Genomic DNA, 24,230 nt, shown 5'->3' with positions numbered 1-24,230 from the left:
CATCTCAAAAATTCAAAATTCAAAATATAAATGGTATTGTTTTAAGACAAAATTATCTCAGAAATGTAGAATAAACTGCATAGTGTCCAAAGGAGAATAAACTGAAACTAAAATTTAAAAGACAAGAAAACAACTAAGAGAATGAAAATAAGCTAGTGTTTGTGCATGTCCTCAGTTGCTCAGTTTTGTACAACTCTTTGCGACCCTATGGACTGTAGCCCACCAGGCTCCTCTGTCTATGGAATGTTCCAGGCAAGAATGCTGGAGTGGGTTCCAAGGGATCTTCCTGACCCAAGGATAGAACCCACATCTCTTGTGTCTCCTTCATTGGCAGGCAGATTCTTTACCACTGTACAAGATATAAGAAAAAAAAAAAAAAAACGATTAGAAAGAAAATAATCAAAATAGAAAACAGGCAAAGAAGAAATAATATACATATAATTGAAGTCTCTGAAGAAGAAAAAAAACAAGGGGTAGAACAAGCAAATAACTATAGCCCGAGAAAAGAAACTGTGAATCTATATACAGAGTACCTTGGAAAATTGACTTAGATCAATTAACTCTGAGATACATACTCTTGAAACTATTATCTTTTAAAGAAAAAAAAAAAATTTCCTCCAGGTCTCAAAGCAAAATAATAACATAACATGTGGAAGTAAGAGAATTAGACCAGCATCAGGCTTCTTAAAAATGACATATAAAGCAAGGTGATGATGGAACAGCACTTTTTAATGAAACTCAAGGGAAAGAAGTGTGAATCAAGAATTTTTATCTAGATAAGCCAGTCCTTCAAGTAGCAAGGTTATAGAAAAAGTAGTTTTAGAAATACAATGCCCTAGAGAACTTGATGCTGATCTGGAGTTTTTGTGTAACGAAGTTGAGTTTCATCCAACCAAGAGATAGCTGGTAATAAGAATGATCTTTCTATTTGTAGACCCACATGTAACGAGCTTGGAAGTTGCCACTCCATCCTAACAAGTAAAAAGCTGAACACATTGATTGAAATGACTGTTAATGGGTCTTTAAGAGAGGCGAGGACATAGGGAAAACCACAGCCCTCAAGATTGAAAGGGCAGAGAAATATATACAGGGAGTCATGGTTCTGAGAGCAGAGATTCATTGACAGAAATCTCAGAGAGAACCAGTGCCAGGACGGGAAAAACAGTAACTGGTACATTGCTGGAGGCTCAGTGTTAATAACTCAGAGTAAAACACTCAGGGGACCCAGTTATAGGAGACTCCCACAGTATTATGAAATTTACCTGCAGCTCAACCAGGTTCTCACAGTAAATATTAGAAAAAGATCTCCTCATGCTTCCAGCAGGAAGAGGGGAAAAGGAATAATTTGAAATACATCAGAGCACTCTGTTCTTAACAAGGCCTGCCCTTAGAGGAAATTAGTTATCCAGAGTTTAATTTGCTAGTGTATTGTCAGGTCTTTACTGACCTGAGGGAAGGGAAATACACAACTCCAGCCTACTCTAGCCATCCTGTCCCACCTAAGGAGAGAGGGGGGAAAAAAGCAAAAGACATTTATGATACTCACAGTCCAGAGGCACTGGCTCAAAAAAAGACTGAGACCTAATCAAAGGATGAAGGTAAAATATATCCCCTTCCCTGACACATATCATCCTCTAACTAAGGACCTGTTAACAGCCATTCCTTTTACCAAGTATATCACATCCGGTTATCAAAAAAAGTTACAAGGTGTATTAAAAAGGGAAAAAATTAGAAGACAGAGCAAGTATCAGACCCAAACATGGCAGGGGTATTGGACATATCAGACCCAGAATTTAAAGCAACTGTAATTAAATAATCATACAACTATGATTAATAGTCACTGGAGAAGGAAATGGCAACCCTTTCCAGTATTCTTGCCTGGAGAATCCCATGGACAGAGGAGTCTGGCGGGCCATGGTCCATGGGGTCACAGAGAATCAGACACGACTGAAGTGACTGAGCATGCATGCATGATTAATAGAACAACTGTGATTAATAGAATGGGAAAGACTAGAGATCTCTTCAAGAAGTTAGAGATATCAAGGGAACATTTCATGCAAAGGGTACAATAAAGAACAGACATGGAATGGACCTAACAGAAGCAGAAGATATTAAGAAGAGGTAGCAACAATACACAGAACTATACAGAAAAGATCTTCATGACCCAGATAACCACGATGGTATGATCACTCACCCAGAGGCAGACATCCTGGAATGCAAAGTGAAGTGGGCCTTAGGAAGCATCACTACAAGCAAAGCTAGTGAAGGCAATGGAATTCCAGTTGAGCTCTTTCAAATCCTAAAAGATGATGCTGTGAAAGTGCTGCAATCAATATGCCAGCAAATTTAGAAAACTCAGCAGTGGCCACAGGACTGGAAAAGGTCAGTTTTCACTCCAGCCCTAAAGAAAGGCAATGCCAAAGTATGCTCAAACTACCACACAATTGCACTCATCTCACACGCTAGTAAAGTAATGCTCAAAATTCTCCAAGCCAGGCTTCAACAGTATGTGAACCATGAACTTCCAGATGTTCAAGCTGGATTTAGAAAAGACAGCGGAACCAGAGGTCAAACTGCCAACATCCATTGGATCATAGAAAAAGCAAGAGAGTTCCAGAAAATATATATACTTCTGCTTTATTGACTATGCCAAAGCCTTTGACTGTGTGGATCATAACAAACTGTGGAAAATTCTGAAAGAGATGACCACCTGACCTGCCTCCTGAGAAATCTGTGTGCAAGTTAAGAGGCAACAGTTAGAACTGGACATGGAACAACAGACTGGTTCCAAATCAGAAAAGGAGTACGTCAACGCTATATACTGTCACCCTGCTTATTTAACTTCTATGCAGAGTACATCATGAGAAATGCTGGGCTGGATGAAGCACAAACTGGAATCAAGACTGCCGGGAAATATATCAATAACCTCAGATATGCAGATGAACCACCCTTATGGCAGAAAGCAAAGAAGAACTAAAGAACCTCTTGATGAAAGTGAAAGAGGAGAGTGAAAATATTCAACGTTTATTCAAATTCAATATTCAAAACTCATCGTTGAGAAAACTAAGATGATAGTGGTGGCATCTGGTCCCATCACCTCATGGCAAATAGATGGGGAGACAATGGAAACAGTGAGAGGCTTTATTTTTTGGGCTCCAAAGTCACTACTGGTGGTGACTGCAGCCATGAAATTAAAAGACACTTGCTCCTTGGAAGAAAAGCTATGACTGACCTAGACAGCATATTAAAAAGCAGAGACATTACTTTGCCAACAAAGGTCCATCTAATCAAAGCTGTGGTTTTTCCAGTGAGAGGAGAAGGGGATGACAGAGGATGGGGTAATTGGATGGCATAACTGACTCGTGGACATGAGTTTGAGCAAGCTCCGGAAGTAGGTGATGGACAGAGAATCCTGGCGTGCTGCAGTCCATGGGGTCACAAAGAGTTGGACATGACTGAGTGAACTGAACTGAACTGATGATTAGTATGCTGAAAGCTTTAATGGATAAGACACACAGCATGCAAGAACAAATGGGCAATGTAAGACAAAGAAGTTAGAGAAAGAAAATATGGAGTGGTGTTCAATATTGTAAAGGCAAATGTAACCATAAGAAAGCAAGACTTGTGGTCCCATGAGTCAGGGCTATAAATCTCTATGCACAAAATAGTACAGGATATGCAAAAGGCAAAGAGATGCAATGAGACATAAATGGTACATAAACAGAATTACTGTGAACAGAAGTCTTTAACATGGAGCCTTCATCAGAAAACAGATCAAGTAGGAAACATGGAAATTAGGCTATGGAATTCTTAACTAACATAATCAATGATAAATAATAAGGAAATAACCATTGAAACAGAAAAAAAAAAACATGAGGGATTTTTATGCAAATAAAAATTCACTTATCTAAATAAATATGAAAACCTTGCAGACATTTATCCAAATAAATTTGAAAACTTAGATTAAATGGATAGTATTTTTAGGGAAACTTGGGTATCTAAATTAATAGCATTGGAAATAGAAAGCTTATCAGTATCCACAGAAACAGAGGAAGTTATTAAAGAAATACCTTATAAAAAGCACCAGGCCCAAATGGGTTCACAGGGGAACTCACCAAAGACCATATATTCACAAAATACCATATATAAAGAGATCAACTCACCAAAGGCCATATATTCACAGTATCACATAAATTGCTCCAGAATACTGAAACTGCCTGGTGGAAAAATCTCCATTTGTAATAGCAACAAAGCAGGTAATATATTTAGGAGTAAACCCTAGTAAGAAATGCTAAAAAACCTATATAAGAATATCTTTTAAGTTTTCTTAAATGCTTCTGGAAGACACAAAAATAGATAAATGTTCTTAGATGGAATGACTCAACGTAATAAAGGCTTCTATTCTCCCTAGGTTAATTTATAAATGTAATACAAATGCCAATAAAATAATAATACTAATAAACTTATTGTAGACCATGTTAGGTTTATAGTAAAGCCTATAAGGAATAATAGACATTTATGGAAGCTAGGAAAACCTTAAAAAAGAAAAGTTATTTGGGGTACTATGCTAGCTAAGTATTAAATATAAACTCTATAATTAAAAGATTGTGGTATTGGCACATGCATCATTATCAGGCCAGTGAAATAGAATAAAAAGCCCAAAAATACACCTAAGTACACATGAAAATTTATTAAATATGGAGTGATTTCCAGGATATACTGTTAGGTGGAAAAATCAAGTTAGACAAGAATATCTATAGTGTGTTACTTTTTATGTCAGAAAATAGGGAGAAGGAAGAGATACACCAGAAATTAAGGAAATTGGTTCCCTAGAGAAGACAGTGGGAATGGTGTAGGCAGGATGGTGGGTTTGGAGTAGAAAAGATGAGAAGAGTCACACTTAGTTCTGAGCATACCTTTTAGTATCAGTTCAGTTCAGTTCAGTCGCTCAGTCATGTCAGACTCTTTGCAACCCCATGAATCCCAGCACACCTGGCCTCCCTGTCCATCACCAACTCCCGGAGTTTACTCAAACTCATGTCCATTGAGTCGGTGATGCCATCCAGCCATCTCATCCTCTGTCATCCTGTTGTCCTCCTACCCCCAATCCCTCCCAGCATCAGGGTCTTTTCCAATGAGTCAACTCTTGGCATGAGGTGGCCAGAGTATTGGAGTTTCAGCTTCAGCATCAGTCCTTCCAATGAACACCCAGGACTGATCTCCTTTAGGATGGACTGGTTGGATCTCCTTGCAGTCCAAGGGACTGTCAAGAGTATTCTCCAACACCACAGTTCAAGAGCATCAATTCTTCAGCGCTCAGCTTTCTTCACAGTCCAATTCTCACATCCATACATGACCACTGGAAAAACCATAGCCTTGACTAGACGGACCTTTGTTGGCAAAGTAATGTCTCTGCTTTTTAATATGCTATCTAGGTTGGTCATAACTTTCCTTAAAAGCCTCTTGATGAAAGTGAAAGAGGAGAGTGAAAAAGTTGGCTTAAAGCTCAACATTCAGAAAACTAAGATCATGGCATCTGGTCCCATCACTTCATGGGAAATAGATGGGGAAACAGTGGAAACAGTGGCTGACTTTATTTTTGGGGGGGCTCAAAAATCACTGCAGATGGTGATTGCAGCCATGAAATTAAAAGACCTTTTAGTATAGTCCAGTACAGTTCTTTAAAAATCTATGTTCTTCCCTAGTGGCTCAGTGGTAAAGAATCCACCTGCCAATGCAGGAGACGTGAGTTCGATCCTTGGCTCAGGAAGATCCCCCGGACAAGGACATGGCACCCTACTCCAGTATTCTTGCCTGGGAAATCCCATGGACAGAGGAGCCAGGCAGGCTACAATCCATGAGGTCACAAAAGAGTGGGACCCAGCTTAGTGTCTAAATAACAACAACAGGAAAGCTATGAGAATGAGGAAACAAAATCTTAAAATAGAATGCAGTAAAAAAAACAAATGAACTATTCTATATTTCAAATGAATAACCATACTGCGAGGAAGGGGGAAACACTGAAACAAGTAACTTTTAAATACAGTGTTTTGCCTGTATACCCTTAAGCTAAAGATCACTGTAATTATAACAAATATTAGGTTCCAATTAGTTTGTTTTTCACGGTGGTATTAGTGCATTAGCAATTCTGAAATGACTTTCTGTGTATGCTGGAGTTTAGCAAACAACTAAACATATTGTGGATAATGAAATGAGGCTACTCATCCTCAGAAAGGGAAGTACAAATATGGAAGAGAAAAGGCCAGAATGGTGTTATATTGGAAATGGAATTATGAACTCATGATTTTTAATTAATCAATAGAAAGAGAACTATATGTAGGGTTTTGTGTATGCATATATGTATATTTGTGGGGGGTGGGTGTGTGTGTCTTGTTCTGCTCACTGAGATGGTCTGGAAGCAGTGACATCCTAATAGCGATGAGCCCATTTAGTGTCCACACATTGATTTCTATGTATCATTCCAAAGCAGAAGATCCTTATCTCTGAAGAAATTGCTTATTCCTAGGACAACCGAAGTACAAGAATAGCCCAGAGCATAGTGTTGAACCAAAATATGAGTGAAAGTGAAAGCGTTAATTGCTTAGTCATGTCTGACTCTTTGTGACACCATAGACTATAGCCCGCCAGGCTCCTCTGTCAATGGAATTTCCCAGGCAAGAATACTGGAATAGGTTGCCATTTACTTTTCCAGGGGATCTTTCCAATCCAGGAATTGAACCAGGGTCTCCTTCATTGCAGGCAGATGCTTTACCATCTAGCCACCAGGAAAGCCCCACCACCCCCACCGCCACACACACAAATAAGAAGATGTCTAAAAACTAATGGAGACATGCAGGAAAGATTAAAAAGCCAACCTGAAGGGTCTCCCTAGAACAATCTGACCATTAAAATAAGTAATGGTTATAACAGTGTTTGAATAAAATAAGAATACATAAGTATATTTTATGAATGAATGAATGAATCGATGGAGTGAGAATGGAAAGTTCTTCCTTACAGTAAAATGCCAACTAGTAAATGTAGAAGGAAAACCTAAAAAAAGATCACCACTATAGCAACCATAGAAATAGGTGAGAATCTCCAATGCATACTGAAATGGATATGCAAAGGTATGGTAAGAAAAAGGACTTTTTCTTCTCAAAACATTTCTGCATAGGATATTTATTGATTTAAAGAAAGAAAATAGTAAGTTTACATTGACAGACCTCACAGATACCACTTTAGTATGTTAACATCACCAGTAATGGGACAAATCAACATTATGTGCCTTTAAACATGATACATGGAGAACATACATCATTTCTGTCATATTATTGCCAAAATGTATAACTGAATGTAAGCATTAAGAAGTGTTACACAAACACACACCCACACACGTGTTACTCTTCGAAAAGGTAAAGATCATGAATGACAAAGATTGAGAAATTGGTCCAGATTAAAGGACACCAAAGATATATGACAAGATACAATACCTGATCCTGGATAGGATAGCGGGCCAGGGGGGAAACAAGGTTTTTTATTTTGCTATGAAAGGCATTATTAGGAGAAATGGCAAAATTTGTATAAAGGCCTGTAATTAGATAATAGTATTAATATCAATGCTAATTTCCTGATTTAAGTCATTATATTAATACTATGGCAGCTTAAGAAAATATTTTTATGTTTGTTAAATAAACCCTGAAATATTTAGTGTTAGAAATATCTTGTGTCTGCAGCTTTATTCCAAATGGTTCAGAAATGTAGAGAGAATCATAGAGCAAATGTGATATATTATTAAAATTTAAGGAATTCAGTGACTGTATATGGAATTCTTTGAACTATTCCACCAACTATACTGTGAGGTTTTAAAAATCATATTTCAACATGTTGGTGGATCTTTCCACTTTTGGGTCACCCATTGTGTTTCTGCCTAACACTTGCATGATCATGTACCAGAGACACTATTAAATCTGCTCAAAGGAGATATACTTTGACATAGTATCTTCCCTTCAATTTTTAATGTAAAGAAATAAACAGCAGAAACATTCTGGAATATTATATAAGAAGCCTATTGAAAGGAAATAAATGAACAAATATCTAAATATAGCTATCTAGGGTGTGTGCTATTGTTTGTAATTAAAATTTCTACCACTACCACTAAGTCTGAGCCACCTACCCTAGCATTGGTGTGTTGGGAATGGCAATTGTTTTCCTTGGGACAAATTGCAGTCATTTGCAAGAAGTCTTAGTAGGAAATATTAAGAGAAGGCAATGGAGTGCAGCCAGGGAGTAATAGGCCAAGATCAACAAGAAACAAGTCCTAACTGCCATTTGCAGGCATTATGATGCCATTGAACTATGATAATGTGTACTGACATGGTACTATATGAAAAGTCTTGTAGGGAAGTGGAGGTTGGTGCCAAGTTTAAGCAAAGTGAGGGAAAGTATTTATTAGGGCAAATTCTGAAGACATTTTGAAATAGGAAACTTGCCAGCATACATAATTTAATAATGAGATTAGGCAAGTAATTTTGCATATATGCTAAATGGTTTTGCCTTGGCTCAAAAACAGTTAAACTAAGATATAAAATTTGTGATTTGGAAAATAAATAGACATTGCCTCTTGCCATATATCTACTAGTGATGTGTAAGTTCACCATGAAGCTAAAAAATTACAAGTTTACTTCTTTTTAATCATAAGGAACAATTCTTTGAAAGTCACATTTAAAGATGTATCTTTTTTTTTAAGTTTCATAAGAGAATTTATTAACTGTCCTTTGTCATCAGGGATGGTACCTTTTCTCTCACTTATATATCCCCAGGTCACAGCATAGTGTGCATCTGCATTTTTTAGTTGTATAGAATTAAATTCTGCTTAGGAAAAATATAGTTTTGTCTGTTTTTATTTTATATAATGTGTAGGAAGCCATACAGGCAGCATTTGAATCTGCCCAATTATATGCAGCTACATTTGAAAAGTTTCAAATATTCTTCAAGGAAAATGAAAGTCTTGACTTAGAAGCTCTTAAACTTCAAGAACCTGGTAAGTTTTCATTTGTCCTTGCTAATTATGTCTAAGAGTCATATCAAGGTTTATCATGGTCTAGGTTTCTGCTTTGTGGTGTGTGGTGCCAGAGATGGTAGCCCAAAAGAGTTGGCCTGACAAAACACAAGAGTTTATTCATTTCTAGATTATTTTCTGTAGAACCACTTTTTTCTTTAGTTTTACTGTTATGTTTTATTTCAGAATATTATGGGAAGGCATTCTTCCCCAAGAGCTTATCTTTTAGTATGAAACTGTATCAGTGCAAAGGTCATATAGCCTCTATATGGAAAGGAGTTGAAAGGAATGTTTTCCCCTCAGATTCCTTAAAAAATGTTTACATAGTGTAACATGTATCTCAGGAATTCATTCTGTCTCAGGAATTCAAGTTACTCTATTTGTACAGCCCTATTGCAACCGGGTAGGTATGAATCTATGAATTGACACCTTACTCATGAGATTAGAACCATGGAGAAGTTATTTTATTAAACTTATTTTCTTCAACCAAAGAAAATAAAATACAATGCCCAAGTGAAATTTCAGGCAAGAAAGTTTCCAAATGATTATGAAAATTAAGTATATAGCATTCATTATTACCATTTAAAAATGTGAAGTATATCGTTCATATTCTTTTTTTGGTTTGTTTCATTATCTGGTTTTATTCTTTTTTTTTCTCATGCACAAAAATGTTTACTCTGATACTTTGCCTCATGAATGAGCACTATTTTTTTCTGGAAATTCTTGTGTTTTTCTTTCAGTTCATTATTTTTATTACACTGAAGTATTTTAAAGCAAATTAGACATGCCAGTCCCTAAATGAAATACTTCAATGTGCATCTTCAAAAAGCATGTCCCTACAGAACCAAAATATTTTCACACCTGAAAAAAAAAATCTCTAAAATCAACATTTAGTCCATATTCAGAATCTGCCAAATAAAGCAGTTTGCAGCTGATTTGGCCCAGAATCTAATCCAAGAATAGACACTGTGTTTACTTTTTACTTTTTGAAAAGTTGAAACAGACCTTTTTTTTCCAAAGCACTAACTTGCTCAAGAAACAAAAGTGGGGTTCTACTTAAGAAATTAAAAAAAGAATTAGACAAGTTCATTTCTACCATTCTTCACCAACACTGTCACACTGAGACTTAGTGTGTGTTGAACTGAAGGGAACTGACAGGTACTGTGGTGGACGATGGTAACAGTAAGATGTGGAGCCTGGCATTTCAGCACATGAAATAAACTAATCCGAATAACCAGTTCTAACCATCTAGATCTTCTACTCACAGCCTTGAGCCAAGGCCTCTGAGTCTCCTGTTAGCATGTTCCTCAAGTTGGATAACTTTACTCACTCACCAGTTACCTAACTGGATAAGGCCACCAAGCTCCCAGATTGCCCTTCATCTAGTCCTGCCTTGGCTTGTCAATCCTGTCTCAATCTCTGAACCAGGGTATCATAGGTATTAGCCATTTGTTGTCTGGGAATCTGGAGTAGATTGGCCTGGACTCCTAAAAGTTGTTTTCTTCCTCTTTTAGAAACTTTCTGGTACTTCCTAAACCTCTGAACCCGGTTATTTCCCATTAGAATGTAGCTTTGCCCCTTGGATACGATGCCTTGCCTGTTTATACCATATTCCCTCAAATTACTATAACACTGCCTATGACATATTGTGCTCAGATGCTCAGTCATGTCCAACTCTTTGTGATTCCATGGACTGTAGCCCTCCAAGTTCTTCTGTCCATGAGATTTCCCAGGCAAGAATTCTAGAGCGGATTGCCATTTCCTCTTCCAGAGGGATCTTTCCCACCCAGGGATTGAAACTGCATCTGCATTGGCAGGGGAATTCTTTACCACAAGTGCCATCTGGGAAGCCCTAGGATATATTATAGTTTATTATACTTAATAAATGCCTGTTTAACCAAACTTTTAGCCAGGCTGCCCTTTGTTTAGCCCCAGAAGGTGATCAGAAGACAGGTCTGGCTTTCTGAAATAATCAGCCATATCTCGCCACTAAATTTCTATAAAAGTCAGTGTCTACTAATAGTTTCTATACTTGCCAAGCACTTATGATAGGTACTGTGCTGTCTCATCTAATCTATTTTATCTAATCCTCATAATTCTATATAGGCGAGTATTCTCATTTTATAAATAGGTAAGTGGAAATACAGAGATAAGGCAACTCCAAGATTATACAGTGAGTAAGTGGTTTAGAAATTGTTTCCCCTGACTTGAGAGTTTGTTATACAAACCAGCCCACCTCCATCTCATCAAGAGAGTGCCCTTCTGTTGGCTTTACTCTTTTGTTTCCTTTTGAACATGGATAAATGTGACCATGGCTAAGTCATTTAACTTTGAGTAATCTAAATTTATTTATGTATAAAATGAAAGTATTGGACTAAATTGGTGTTTCCCAAATTGGTATTCCTTGAACCACTATTCTGAAGGATATTACATGATACTATGAAAAAGATTCTGTGTTCAAATAAATTGGGAAAATACCAGACCAAGCAACATTATACAGCTTTCCTCACCAGGGGTTTTCTCAGATCATTTGATATCCTAATTTTTTCATTTCTCAAAAATAAACACATCAAAACCTTCTAAAATGAGTCAGATAGATAATTGTCATCCCTTTTTTTGTATCTTGAGGAAGGTGAAGCTCAGAAAGATTAAGTAACTTACCCAAAGCAACAGGTTGGTTAAAGACTTGGGCCTAGGTCTTCTAAGACTTTGTCTGATGTGTTCTTTATACTGTGTCAAACTGCCCCTTGTGTCCAGGACAGGAGGTGATGGAAATAAAGGCAGGGATCAACAACTTTTTCTCTTGGGGATGGTGGAAGAGGGTTAGAGAAGAACAGGAAGCAGTAGGGAAAACAGTCTGACTCAAGTGGAGGGAGCAACTGGAAATAAAGTTAGCTGAATTTTTAAAGACAAGGAGTTGTGTTGTATTATATGTGTATTAGTAAGAGCTGTTTTTGACAAATAGTATGATTTCAAGATAATCAGACTTCCACTGGTGATTTGGGAAAGGGAGAAATTGGAGATAGGAAGATTATCAAAATGCAACTGCAGGATTGGCAGACAAAGTTGACAATGGCCTTAACTTGATGTGGGGAGCAGGGTTGGCAGAGGTATTGGGAAGAGGAATGGAAATAACTTTAGCTATGCCTGATCTCTTGAGTTTCAATCTTTCTCTGTTAATATCCTTATACACTTGGTAAAGAATCTGCCTGCAATGCAGGAGACACAGGAGATGCAGGTTTAATCCCTGGGTCGGGAAGATCCCCTGGCAGAGGAAATGGCAACCCACTCCAGTATTTTTGCCTGGAAAATCCCATGGACAGGGGAGCATGGTGGGTTATAGTCCATGGGGTCACAAAGAATCAGATACAACTAAAGATGCATATTCATACTTATTTTGAGGTACAATGTGGAAGAACCATTAGATTAAGTGAACTTAAACCAGTCTGATTCTAGAATCTACCCCATTATAGACTAGATTCTCTAATGCAATTACAAGTTATTTTCATGAGCTATTCTTAGCAAAAGCCAGAAAATATATTTACATTATGCAATGTTAGTTTCTTCATTACAAGAATGAAATATAAAGCATCATGAATTAACATTTTAAAATTATACAAGGTTCTCTACCTATGGATAGCTCATTTTAAATACATATGTAAGTGTATTAATGCAATGATTTTTGATATATCTGTGTAATGGTCCTTTAAAATCTAATATATATTCTTTGCTGTATATGAATTATTCTATGTAGGTGTTAATTTCTTTAGTGAACAACTGGAAAAATATCACAGACAGCACAAGGATGCAGTGGCTCTGAGACCCACTAGGAATGTAGGACTGCTGCTCATTGACACTAAGCAACTAAAAGAAAAGCTAATTCCATCACCTTTGCGATGCTTGGAGGTAACTATGAACTAGGAAAAATTTTAATTATGGTCTCTACAACTATTTTATGATTTTTCTCCTGCAAATAGCCTATCTTTATTTTCTAGTATTGCAACTACTTAAAATTAACTTAACTCTATTCAGCATCTTTACTTTATAGGGAAAGTTCCATGTTTTTCTTTCTGTCCCAAGCATAGTCAATTTCAGGTGAGGGAACAAAAGTCCTTAAACTAGTCTCTTACATCTACTACTTTTTCCTTTGTTGGAGCATTTCAAGATTTCCTCCAGAGGAGACATTGCTGTAACAGCTCAGAGTCCTAGTAGCAATGCTGGTTGACTCTAGGATACTGAAGTATCCTAGATACTGAGGTTTCCTGATCTGAAACTGTCCCTAAAGGTCTGATTGTATTTTAGTGAGTGGTAGAGCTGAGGAGATTTGATTGCTTCTACAACTTTCAGGTCTTCCTTTAGTCATATATACCATCAAATACCACCCCAAAGGGACTCCCCTGGTGGTTCAGTAGTTAAGACTTCACGTTCCAAAGCAAGGGGCCCAGGTTCAATCCCTGGTCAGGGAGCTAAGATCACACATGCCTCACAGCCAAAAAACCCCCAAAAACATAAAACAGAAACAATATTGTAACAGATTCAATAAAGACTCTAAAAAATACCTCTAGATATGTATACCATATCTACCTCTAGAGACACAATGGTATACAACAGAGATTGGCAAATATATCCCACAGGGTCATTCCAGCCTGCCACCTCTTTTGTACCATGACAGTTCGCTTATGTATTGCCTATGGTTGCTCTACAAGGGCAGAGCTGAGTGGTTGTGACAGAGACCATATATCCTGCAAATCTAAAGTATTTACTATTTAGCCCTTACATAAAACCCCTGCTGACCCCTGCTGCAGATTAAAGAAGACAGTGCTCTGTCTAAAAGCCTGCAGGCCTGAGTGCTCATATCTTTTCTGTCACTAATTAGCTGTATGGCATTGGACTTCTTTATAGAGCTTTTCTGCTTCATCTGTTGAAAAAGAAAACAATAGAGAATTGAAGCAAAGTCAATTTCAGCAAACATTTCTGAGCACTATGAGTACTACTGTATACTAAGCCAAAAAAAAAACAAACCTCAAACTGGCTTCAGCAACCAGAAAATGTATGGATCTAAAAAGTCCAGAGGGTGGATGGGCATCAGGAAGGTGTGATCTAGTGACTCAGTGGTTTCTAAAGACCTGATTTTTTCCATTCACTATGTGCCAGCTTTCTTCTGATGTGCCTGCTTCATCCTAAAGCTCGTATACCCTCACTTTTCTGAAATGGTAGTCAAAGGCTCCATAGGATAATTATTTCCTTATTCATATCCAGAGACAGAGAGAGAGAGAGAGATCTCTCAGCCTTAAACAAAAGTCTTGGGTTTCTACTTAATTGGATCAGCTAATGTCAGAGGTTCACCCTAATCCAATCACACTAGCCAAAGAAAGCCATGCTCATTTTACCTTATGACCAATCAGATTCAATCTTTGTTTCTAAAGGAGAGATCACCTTCCTCTGAATCATTACCACCACCCAACACAAAAGAAGTGGAGTTGATACTGAGGATGGTACCACAATGTTCACTATACAGGACAAAGTAACAGAAAGGGTACTTACAAAATATCAGAGCATTTAGGCAAACTTTAAAAAAAAAATTTATTTATTTGGCTGCTGATGCAGTCTTAGTTGCAGCACATGGGATCTTGGTTGAGTCATGTGGGATCTTTCCTTGTGGCACACAAACTCTCTAGTTGTGGCATGTGGGCTCTCTAGTTTGTGGTGCACAGATTCCAGAGCCCACAGGCTTCAGTAGTTGTGGCACTCGAGCTTAGTTGCTCCGTGGCATGTGGGATCTCAGTTCCCCAGCCAGGGATCAAATCCATTTTCCCAGCATTGCAAGGCAGATTTTTAACCACTGAACTACTAAAGAAGTCCCTAGGTAAACTTTTTAATAAGTTGTGCAATCTAGCTTATTCTGGAAATAATCTTCAAAACTAATCCTATTGTTTCAGTGTGGGGGAAAAAAAAAGCCCTTTCATGTACTGCTGCTTCCATTACCTGCTGATTTAACAGACATTCAGTTAGACTTTATCTAAAATGCATAATAAAGTAGAAATACTCAAGTAGTTACGATTCACAGTTCCTTCTTCTTTCCTAGGTGCTGAATTATATGCTTCCTCGTCTAAGCAAGAAAAAAGTGGATGCCATCATCTCTGAGGCACAAGATGCAGAATACAAGCTTGAATTTGTCCCAACTACTACCATAGAATATGTTAACAGCTTAGTATTTCTTGACGAAATTCAGGAAAGGGTGAGTTGATTCTTGTGTAACTCACTATTCCAAATCTTCTGGGAAGGAAGGCAAATAAGAGAAACTGAGGGACTGAAGGTCAAGATACAGCTGTCGGAATATCAGAAACGCTTTCAGGCAAAGGAAGTGGATGGCTTACCTCACAGTAGTAATGGCCGCTATAACATTGATCACTACTAGTCAGGCATGTACTACATTTTCTACATATGTTACATTTTTTATCCTTACAAAAGCTTAAGAAGTATTGTTTAGTCATTCAATCATGTCTGACTCTTTGCGACCCCATGGACTGCAGCGTGCCAGGCCTCCTTGTCCTTCACCATCTCCCAGAGCTTGCTCAAACTCATGTCCATTGAGTCAGTGATGCCATCCAACCTCTCCTATCGTGTCCCCTGTCGTCCCCTTCTCCTTCTGCTTTCAATCTTTCCCAGTATCAGGGTCTTTTCAAATGAGTCAGCTCTTCACATCAGGTGGCCAAAGTATTAGAGTTTCAGCTTCAACATCAGTCCTTCCAATGAACACCCAGGACTGATCTTTAGGCTGGACTGGTTGTATTGCCTTGCAGTCCAAGGGACTCTCAAGAGTCTTCAACATCACAGTTCAAAACATCAGTTCTTCAGTCTTCAGCCTTCTTTATGGTCCAACTCTCATATTCATACATGACTACTGGAAAAACCATAGCTTTAACTATACAGACCTTTGTCAGCAAAGTAATGTCTCTGCTTTTTAATTTGCTGTCTAGGTTTGTCATAGCTTTTCTTCCAAGGAGCAAGAGTCTTTTTATTTCATGGCTGCAGTCACCAGAAAGAAGTATAGATAATTTTTATTCTTATTCTCCAGATAAGCAAATGAGGACCAAAACAGGTCATTGTGTCCAAGATCACAGACCTGTGTGCAGTACAGCTGGAATTCAAATTTGGGTCTCTGACAACAAAGCCAGTGCTCTCAACCCCAGTTTATTGCAGTTCTTATTTGTAATGAATGATAATACAGTAAGTCCCCTAAATTCAAACGAGTTCTGTTCTGAGTGAGTTTCTTAAGTCCAATTTTTTCCTAAGTCCAACCAAGTTAACCTAGGTACCCAACTAACACAATCAGCTATATAGTACTACACTGTAATAGGTTTCTAATACTTTTCACACAAATAACACATAACAAAACAAAGACAACATTTTTAATCTTACAGTACAGTACCTTGAAAAGTGCAGTACAACAGCTGGAATATAGGGGCTGGCATCGAGTGAACAGGCAAGAAGGTCTCTATATCTGCTGTTGTCTCCCTAACCCACTTGCCTACTTAAACTAGTTTAACTTGGGTTTCTTTCATTCCTGCTAGTAAGTTTCCTGACTATTATGCAAATATAGATTAAGAAGGATCATGGCTTCCATTATGACTATTATCTAGATTACAGTTCTACAGTAAATCCCTTACATGTGAACTTTCACCTTGCGAATTTTCAAAGATGTGAAGGTACGTTTGCATATCCAATCATGGTTAAGTTGGGTCACATATCTGGCATACGTTGTCACATGTGTGCATCCTCTGTAAGCCGTGTGCTTTTGTGTACTTTACTGTACCATACTGTATAGAGGACAGTAGTGGAGTATTGCCAGGGTGATTGGGACGCAGCTCAAGGTTGAGAACCATCTCTCTAAAGCCTCTCCACAGTTTTCTTCTCCTGTTTAGGACCTGTTTTGTTAACCCGTGAAAGCAAATGGCCTCTGCCCACAGATACAATCTAACTCTTCCCAAGGTCAAGAGAAAGGTCAGACTGAGCCAGATTCACTCTGTCCCAATTTGATGCTCCCTGGTTAAGTTGTGGCCAGGAGGTGGGTCAAGTTATAGAACCTGGATGCTTCCTCTATAACCTTGTGGCAGAGTGGTGGCGAGGAGGGTTCCCTTCAAACTGGGGAGACCTTGCCAGAAAATTAGGAAAGACACTGTCCACTGAGGCAAGGGCATCGGAGCAGAGATGTTTCGGAGTCAGTAATAGTGGTAGTAGAAGCCTTTATTAGAGGGTAGCAAGATGCTTACCATCGATCAGGGTTCTGAATCTACACAGAGAGGTACATGGTCCGCACACCTCAGGGCCTGCCCTGGGACAGTCACTGCTCAGCACACTTGCCTGGAATCTCAGATGTTACGGTTGAGCATCCTCACAGCACCTGCCATCTCTGAAAACTTTAAATATTGGCACTGTTTAATCTGATGCTTGCCAGGTGGTGCTTGTGCTCTTGCTTCCCAAGGCAGGAAACATAAGAGATGCGGGTTCGATCTCTGGGTTGGGAAGATCCCTTGGAGGAGGAAATGGCAACCCACTCTAGTATTCCTACCTGGAAAATTCCATGGACAGAGGAGCCTGGTGAACTGCAGTCTAAGGAGTCGCAAAAGGGTCAGACACGACTAAAGCGACTGAGCACTACTATTTAATTTACTAGGGAACAAGAGAGAGAGAAAAAGTAAATACTTATCAGAGTAATATTAACTGTGCTCAGTTCTGAACAGCTTACCTCCTAGGCCTCATTGTCTGCATCGTAGTAATGACTGTATTTGTCATCCAGCCAGCTCCAGCCAATTTGATCTGCATTACATGCACTCCTCTGTGTGCTGGCTCTTTACAATGTGGTGCACAGAGACTGTCTCCTATCAGTCACTCTTAACAGGTATAACAGGACACTGATTTATTTAATGAGCAACTGATGTTTCCATTTAGATTGAAAGCCTTGAAGAAGAAGGGAATGTTGTGGTTCAGATGTACAAGCTCATTGAACAGTATCAGGTTCCCACACCTCCTGAAGACTTTGCCGTTTTTGCAACTATGAAGCCATCCCTCGTTGCTGTTCGGAATGCCATTGATAAATCTGTGGGTGACAGAGAAACAAGCATTAAGCAATTTTGTCTGCATTTGGGTAGAGATCTTGAAGATCTAAGCAATGAAGTAAATGAAGTAAAGCTGCTAGCACAGGTAAGCTGAAGCAGAATTTAAAAATAATCTATATAAAGGCTATTACATTTTAATAAACCGTTTAGAAAGCATATTTCATTTTAATCTGGTTTAACTTTCATTTTGTTTATGCTTCCTTCTAATCAATTAACAATGTCTTTGAGCAGCTACTGAAAATTTAAAGTGTTTCTGAACCTCTCTGAGGTACTGAACAAATTCCAGGCTACTGCAACTAACAGATGTATGTATTGCTTTAGTGCTTATGATCAAAAATACACAATGGAATATTACTCAGCTATAAAAAGGAATACATTTGAGTCTGTTCTAATGAGGTGAGTGAAACTGGAGCCTATTACGCAGAGTCAAGTCGGAAAGAGAACGACAAATACTGTATATTAATGCATGTATATGGAATTTAGAAAGACATAATGATGATCCTACATGCAGGGCAGTAAAGGAGACACAGATGTAATAAAGAACAGACTTGTTTGGACTCAGTGGGAAAAGGCAAAGGTGGGATGATTTGAGAGAATAGCATTGAAACATGTACATTCAGTTCAGCTCAGTTCAGTTGCTCAGTCATGTCCAACTCTTTGCGACCCCATGGACTGCTGCACACCAGGCTTCCCTGTCCATCACCAACTCCCGGAGCTTGCTCAAACTCATGTCCATTGAGTTGGTGATATCATCCAGCCATCTCATCCTCTTTCATCCCCTTCTCTTCTCTCCTTCAATCTTTCCCAGCATTAGGGTCTTTTCAAATGAGTCAGTTCTTTGCATCAGGTGGCCAAAGTATTGAAGCTTCAGCTTCAGCATCAGTCCTTCCAGTGAATATTCAGGACTGATCTCCTTTAGGATGGACTGGTTGGATCTCCTTGCAGTCCAAGGTACTCTTCAAGAGTCTTCTCCAGCACCACAGTTCAAAAGCATCAGTTCTTTGATGCCCAGCTTTCTTTATGGTCCAACTCTCACATCCATACATGACTACTAGAAAAACCATAGCTTTGACTAGATAGACCTTTGTCGGCAAAGTAATGTCTCAGCTTTTTAATATACTGTCTAGGTTGGTCATAGCTTTTCTTCCAAGGAGCAAGCATCTTTTAATTTCATGGTTGCAGTCACCACCTGCAGTGATTTTGGAGCCCAAGAAAATAAAGTGTGTCACTGTTTCCATTGTTTCCCCATCTATTTGCCATGAAGGGATGGGACCTAATGCCATGATCTTTGTTTTCTGAATGTTGAGTTTTAAAACAGCTTTTTCATTCTCCTCTTTCACTTTTATCAAGAGGTTCTTTAGATCCTCTTCACTTTCTTCCATGAGGTTGGTGTCATCTGCATATCTGAGGTTATTGATATTTCTCCCGGCAATCTTAATTTCAGCTTACGCTTCATCCAGCCTAGAATTTCTCATGATGTACTCTGCATATAAGTTAAATAAGCAGGGTGACAATATACAGTCTTGATGTACTCCTTTCCCATGTATATTACTGTATGTAAAATCGATGACCAGTGCAAGTTTGATGCATGAAGCAGGGCACCCAAAGCTGGTGCTCTGGTACAACCTAGAGGGATGGGGTGGGGAGGGAGGTGGGAGAGGTTTCAGGATAGGGGGACACATATGTACCCATGACTGATTCATGTTAATGTATGGCAAAAACCATCACAAAATTGTAAAGTAATTATCCTCCAATTAAATAAAATTTTTTTAAGTCTTATGGTCAAATCAGAAAAAAGTGGGGAAAACTCAGTTCAAGAGTAGTGAATTCTCTTTTTCCTAGCTTCTATTTATTATTTTGAAATTAGTGTTTTTACATCCTATTAGCATATTTTATAGCTATTGTCACAATTTTAGAGTTATCTTAGTCACATATTAGAAAATTCCATCTTAGAAAGAGGCAGAGTATAAATTAATAAGTGATAAGGAATGTTTAATTAACTTGCACCAATTTTACTATCCTAAAGATATAAAAAGAATTTTTTAAGAACTTAGAATAGACATCTGGATAATTCTTAACTGAAGCAAACGTGAAAATAGATCATATAATAATGATCTACTATTTAATTATTAACATTGACTAAATCTTATCCCAAAAGTTTAAAGCAATATAAAGTGAAGTGAAAGTGAAAGTTGCTCAGTTGTGTCTGACTCTTTGTGACCCCATGGACTATACAGTCCATGGAATTCTCCAGGCCAGAATACTGGAGTGGGTAGCCATTCAGTTCTCCAGGGGATCTTTCCAACCCAGGGTTGAACCCAGGTTTCCCACATTGCAGACAGATTCTTTACCAGCTGAGCCACTAAGGAAGCCCACAGCCATATAAACTTATGAACAAATCAGAAAAAAATGGGAAAAACTCAGTGTCCTTCAACAGAATAATAAAATGTGTTGACGTACTTCCACTCAAAGGAATACAATACCGATGTTGAAGATTACAGCATGCATTTATATGTGTTGACATGGCTAAAAGTAGCTAACATTTATTGTGTACTCACTATATGTCAACTTTTAGTCTAAAAGACTTGGCATTGCTTTTACTATTGTACTTAAGTATTTTTGTATTTTGCAAGAGAAAGCTGTACATAACTGTAATAACTGAACAACTCAGTGAGTTCTCAGAAAGTGAACACATCCATATGTCTCTACTGCTCAAGTCAAGAGCTATTGTTCTTGGTATCCTTAGGGTGCCCTCTAGTCACTAACCTTTCCTTCCTTTCCAAAAGCAACCACTACCCTGAATTCTAAAGCCATAAATTGCTTTTGCCTATTTTTGAACTTCAATCAAATAAAATTCTACCTTTGTTGTAAATTATAATCATTCCTTTACTGGAAAATGATAATTTTCCTTATATTCCCTTCATTCTTTTCCATATTGCATTCCCCTTTCCTCAACTGAAGTCTCGTTAGTTGAAAGAAAAATGTAATATAGGAAAGAAGATAAAGGAAAATGCATTATGTACTCTTTAAAAACAATATTATCCCCATTGTACTTACTTATACATTTCTGTACTTTTTACAATGTATCTGCATTGTTTTAAAATTCAAGAAAAGCAACCATTTTCATATATTTTCTAAAAACTAGAGGGAATTAGCAAAAATATGTTTTGAAAGTGTTTATTCATGTAATTTGATGGTGTACTTCAAAAAGTAGGAATGACTAATCAAAAGCTATCTTAATTTTACAGGATCCACAGATTTTGGACATTAATGCTGACCAAGAGAAAATAAAGGTCATGTTGAATGAGCTGCTGTTAGTTCTGGATGATCTTCAAAAACGAGCTTTTCAATATAAATCCTATCAGAAGAATTTTAAGGTAATGACAGTGCTACACATCTGTTCCTAAAATATAGAACTATAAAATATATCTTTGTGTATGCACAGAAGTGACATTGATGCACACTCATTTTCAACAGTGCTCAATGTTTAGACACCTATGTGCTAGTCACTGTACTGGAATCATCTGAAATACAAAATATGGTATATTCTCTGCCTTTGAAGTGTTTAAAGATCAGGACACATGAGAGACAAAATATCTTTCTTTATTAAAAAGTAATTGTGAATTATAGACAAATATCCCGACCAGGAACTGTAGTTTCTATGTTAAAATGCATGTGGATTTTTAAATGTAATCAATTGAAACCCCTTGATTCTTTCTTAATATTCAAGCTTCTTTTACATTCATTCATGTGTATATTATTGATACCATCAATATTGTCTCATTTACTCTGGTTTTGATGTGCCAGCTTGACGAAAGAAGAGAATTTGACTAAGCCAGCGAAAAGATGGATTCCAAAAAATTAAAAAGCTAAATGATATGCGCCTCCCCCCAAATGAAAAGAAATGAGTGAGAGTCATAAGTGCTCTGAACAGATATTATTGTTGCTCGGTCACTAGGTCATATCCAGCTGTATGTGACGCCATGGACTGCAGCATGCCAGGCTCCTCTGTCCTCCACTGTCTCCTGCGCAGATTCATGTCCATTGAGTCGGTGGTGCGATCTAACTATATCATCCTTTGTCACCCCCTTCTTTTGTCTTCAATCTTTCCCAGCATCAGGGTTTTTTCCAATGAGTAGGTTCTTCGTATCAGGTAGCCGAAGTGTTGGAGCTAAAGTATCAGAATAGGTATTATAGAGAACAAAGAGAAAAGCAAATAGGAGAAATTCCTGGGACCAAAAACAGAGGCCACCAGCAATGAGGGAGTGTTAATAGTCTCCCCCAAATTTCAGAGAAGTGCCTGGACGTCACATGGAGATGCATCCATTCCTTCCAGAGCCCCAGATGGATGACCAGAAAGTGGTCTGAGGGCTCTGAGACCTGAGCCCTCCAGGTCTCCACTCCAGACCTGAGGTTTGGTGGAGCAACCTGCAGAATAATAACCTGGGCCCTAGAAAGTGCAACCGACATAATACTTGAGGCAGGAGGTTTGTGCATGAGAGAATTATGGTTCAGAGTTGTTCCCAGGTTGAATTAAGTGACCTATTAGACAGGAAAGTGTGCAGTAGGAAGGGAACTATGGATGAAACATTACCTGATAAAAAGCTATAGCAGGTAGGCCCTCCTTTGGGTCAGGAAGAATAGTGTAGCTAGAACCAGAGCCTGAAATAGAAGTGTGTCTCCTCATTCCAGGCTCCACATCTACATTTTATGATTCTTTAGGATGACCTCAGGTTTCCCTGGGGGCTCAGATGGTAAAGAAACTGCTTGTACTGTGGGAGACCTGGGTTCAATCCTGGGTTGGGAAGATCCCCTGGAGGAGGGCATGGCAACCCACTCCAGTATTTTTGCCTAGAGAATCCCTGGGGGACTATAGTCCATGGGGTCACAAAGAGTCGGACATGACTGAGTGACTAAGCACAGCACAGCATAGGATGACCTCATATCCAACCTTCCTCTCCAGCTCTTGGTTATTAGGGGGGAATAGGAGTGAAGGCCTAAGAGGTATAGGAAATCATTTCTAATTCTTAATGAAGACAAGGTTAGATACCTATTGTCAGGGTCATGCTGGCCTTGTAAAATGAGTTGGAAAGTGTTCCCACCTCTTTAATGTTCTGGAAAGGTTTGAGAAAGATTGGCATTAATTCTTCCCCCCACCCCCACCATAGATGTTTGGTAGATTTTACCAGTGAAGTCATCCGGTCCTGGGCTTTTCTGTGCTGAGAGGTTTTTGATTTCTGATTTGATCTCCTTCTTATTTTTCTGCTCAGATTTTCTATTCCTTCCTGATTCAGTCTTAATAGGTTATGCGTTTCTAGGAATTTATGCACTGCTTCTAAGTTATCCAGTTTTTTGGTATACAGTTACTTTTTCATAGTAATATCTTATGATCATGGCTTCCTATGTGTCTCAGTGGTAAAGAATCCTCCTGCCACACAGGAGACATGGGTTCGATCCCTGGCTCAGGAAGATCCCCTGGAGAAGGAAATGGTAACCACTGCAGTATTCTTACCTGGGAAACCCCATGGACAGAGGAGACTGGTGGGCTACAGTTGTATTTCTGTGGTGTAAGTTGTAATGTATCCTTTTTCATTTCTGATTTTGTTTATTTGAATCACCTCTCTTTTTTTCTTCTTCTAGCTAAAGATTTATCTTTAAAAAAAAATGCTTTTAGTTTCATTGATCATTTCTATTATTTTTCTGATCCCTATTTTATTTATTTCCACTCTGAATTTACTTCCTTTCTTCTGAAAATGTTGGACTTAGCTTGTTCTCTTTTTTCTAGCTCCTTGATGTGTAAAGATATGTTATTTGAGATCTTTCTATTTCCTTAATATATCCATTTATCACTAAAAACTTGCCTCTCAGAACTGCTTTTGCAACAACTCATAGGTTATAGTGTGCTGTTTCCATTTTCATTTGTTTCAATATTTTTTTTATTTCCCTTTGATTTCCTTTTTAACCCATTGGTTGTTCAGGGCTGTGTTGTTTAGTCTTCACACATTTGTAAATTTTCCAGCTTTCCTACTGTTGTTGATTTCTAGTTTCATACC

General features: G+C 38.3%; 1 protein-coding gene across 1 annotated transcript in view; it reads left to right on the top strand.

The window, feature by feature from the left end:
• Positions 1-24,230, top strand: part of LOC122442477 (dynein axonemal heavy chain 6) — a 248,413-nt gene that overhangs the window by 49,898 nt on the left and 174,285 nt on the right. Inside the window, exons 13-17 of the mRNA XM_043470348.1 lie at positions 8,920-9,040; positions 12,813-12,964; positions 15,144-15,296; positions 18,011-18,262; positions 21,426-21,554. Of these exons, the coding sequence (XP_043326283.1) occupies positions 8,920-9,040; positions 12,813-12,964; positions 15,144-15,296; positions 18,011-18,262; positions 21,426-21,554 (807 nt within the window). The remainder of the gene's footprint in view (positions 1-8,919; positions 9,041-12,812; positions 12,965-15,143; positions 15,297-18,010; positions 18,263-21,425; positions 21,555-24,230) is intronic.

The sequence above is a fragment of the Cervus canadensis genome, chromosome 5 (genome assembly GCF_019320065.1).
Source record: "Cervus canadensis isolate Bull #8, Minnesota chromosome 5, ASM1932006v1, whole genome shotgun sequence".
In the NCBI taxonomy this organism is placed as follows: domain Eukaryota; kingdom Metazoa; phylum Chordata; class Mammalia; order Artiodactyla; family Cervidae; genus Cervus; species Cervus canadensis.
This window is presented reverse-complemented; position numbering and strand designations above follow the sequence as displayed.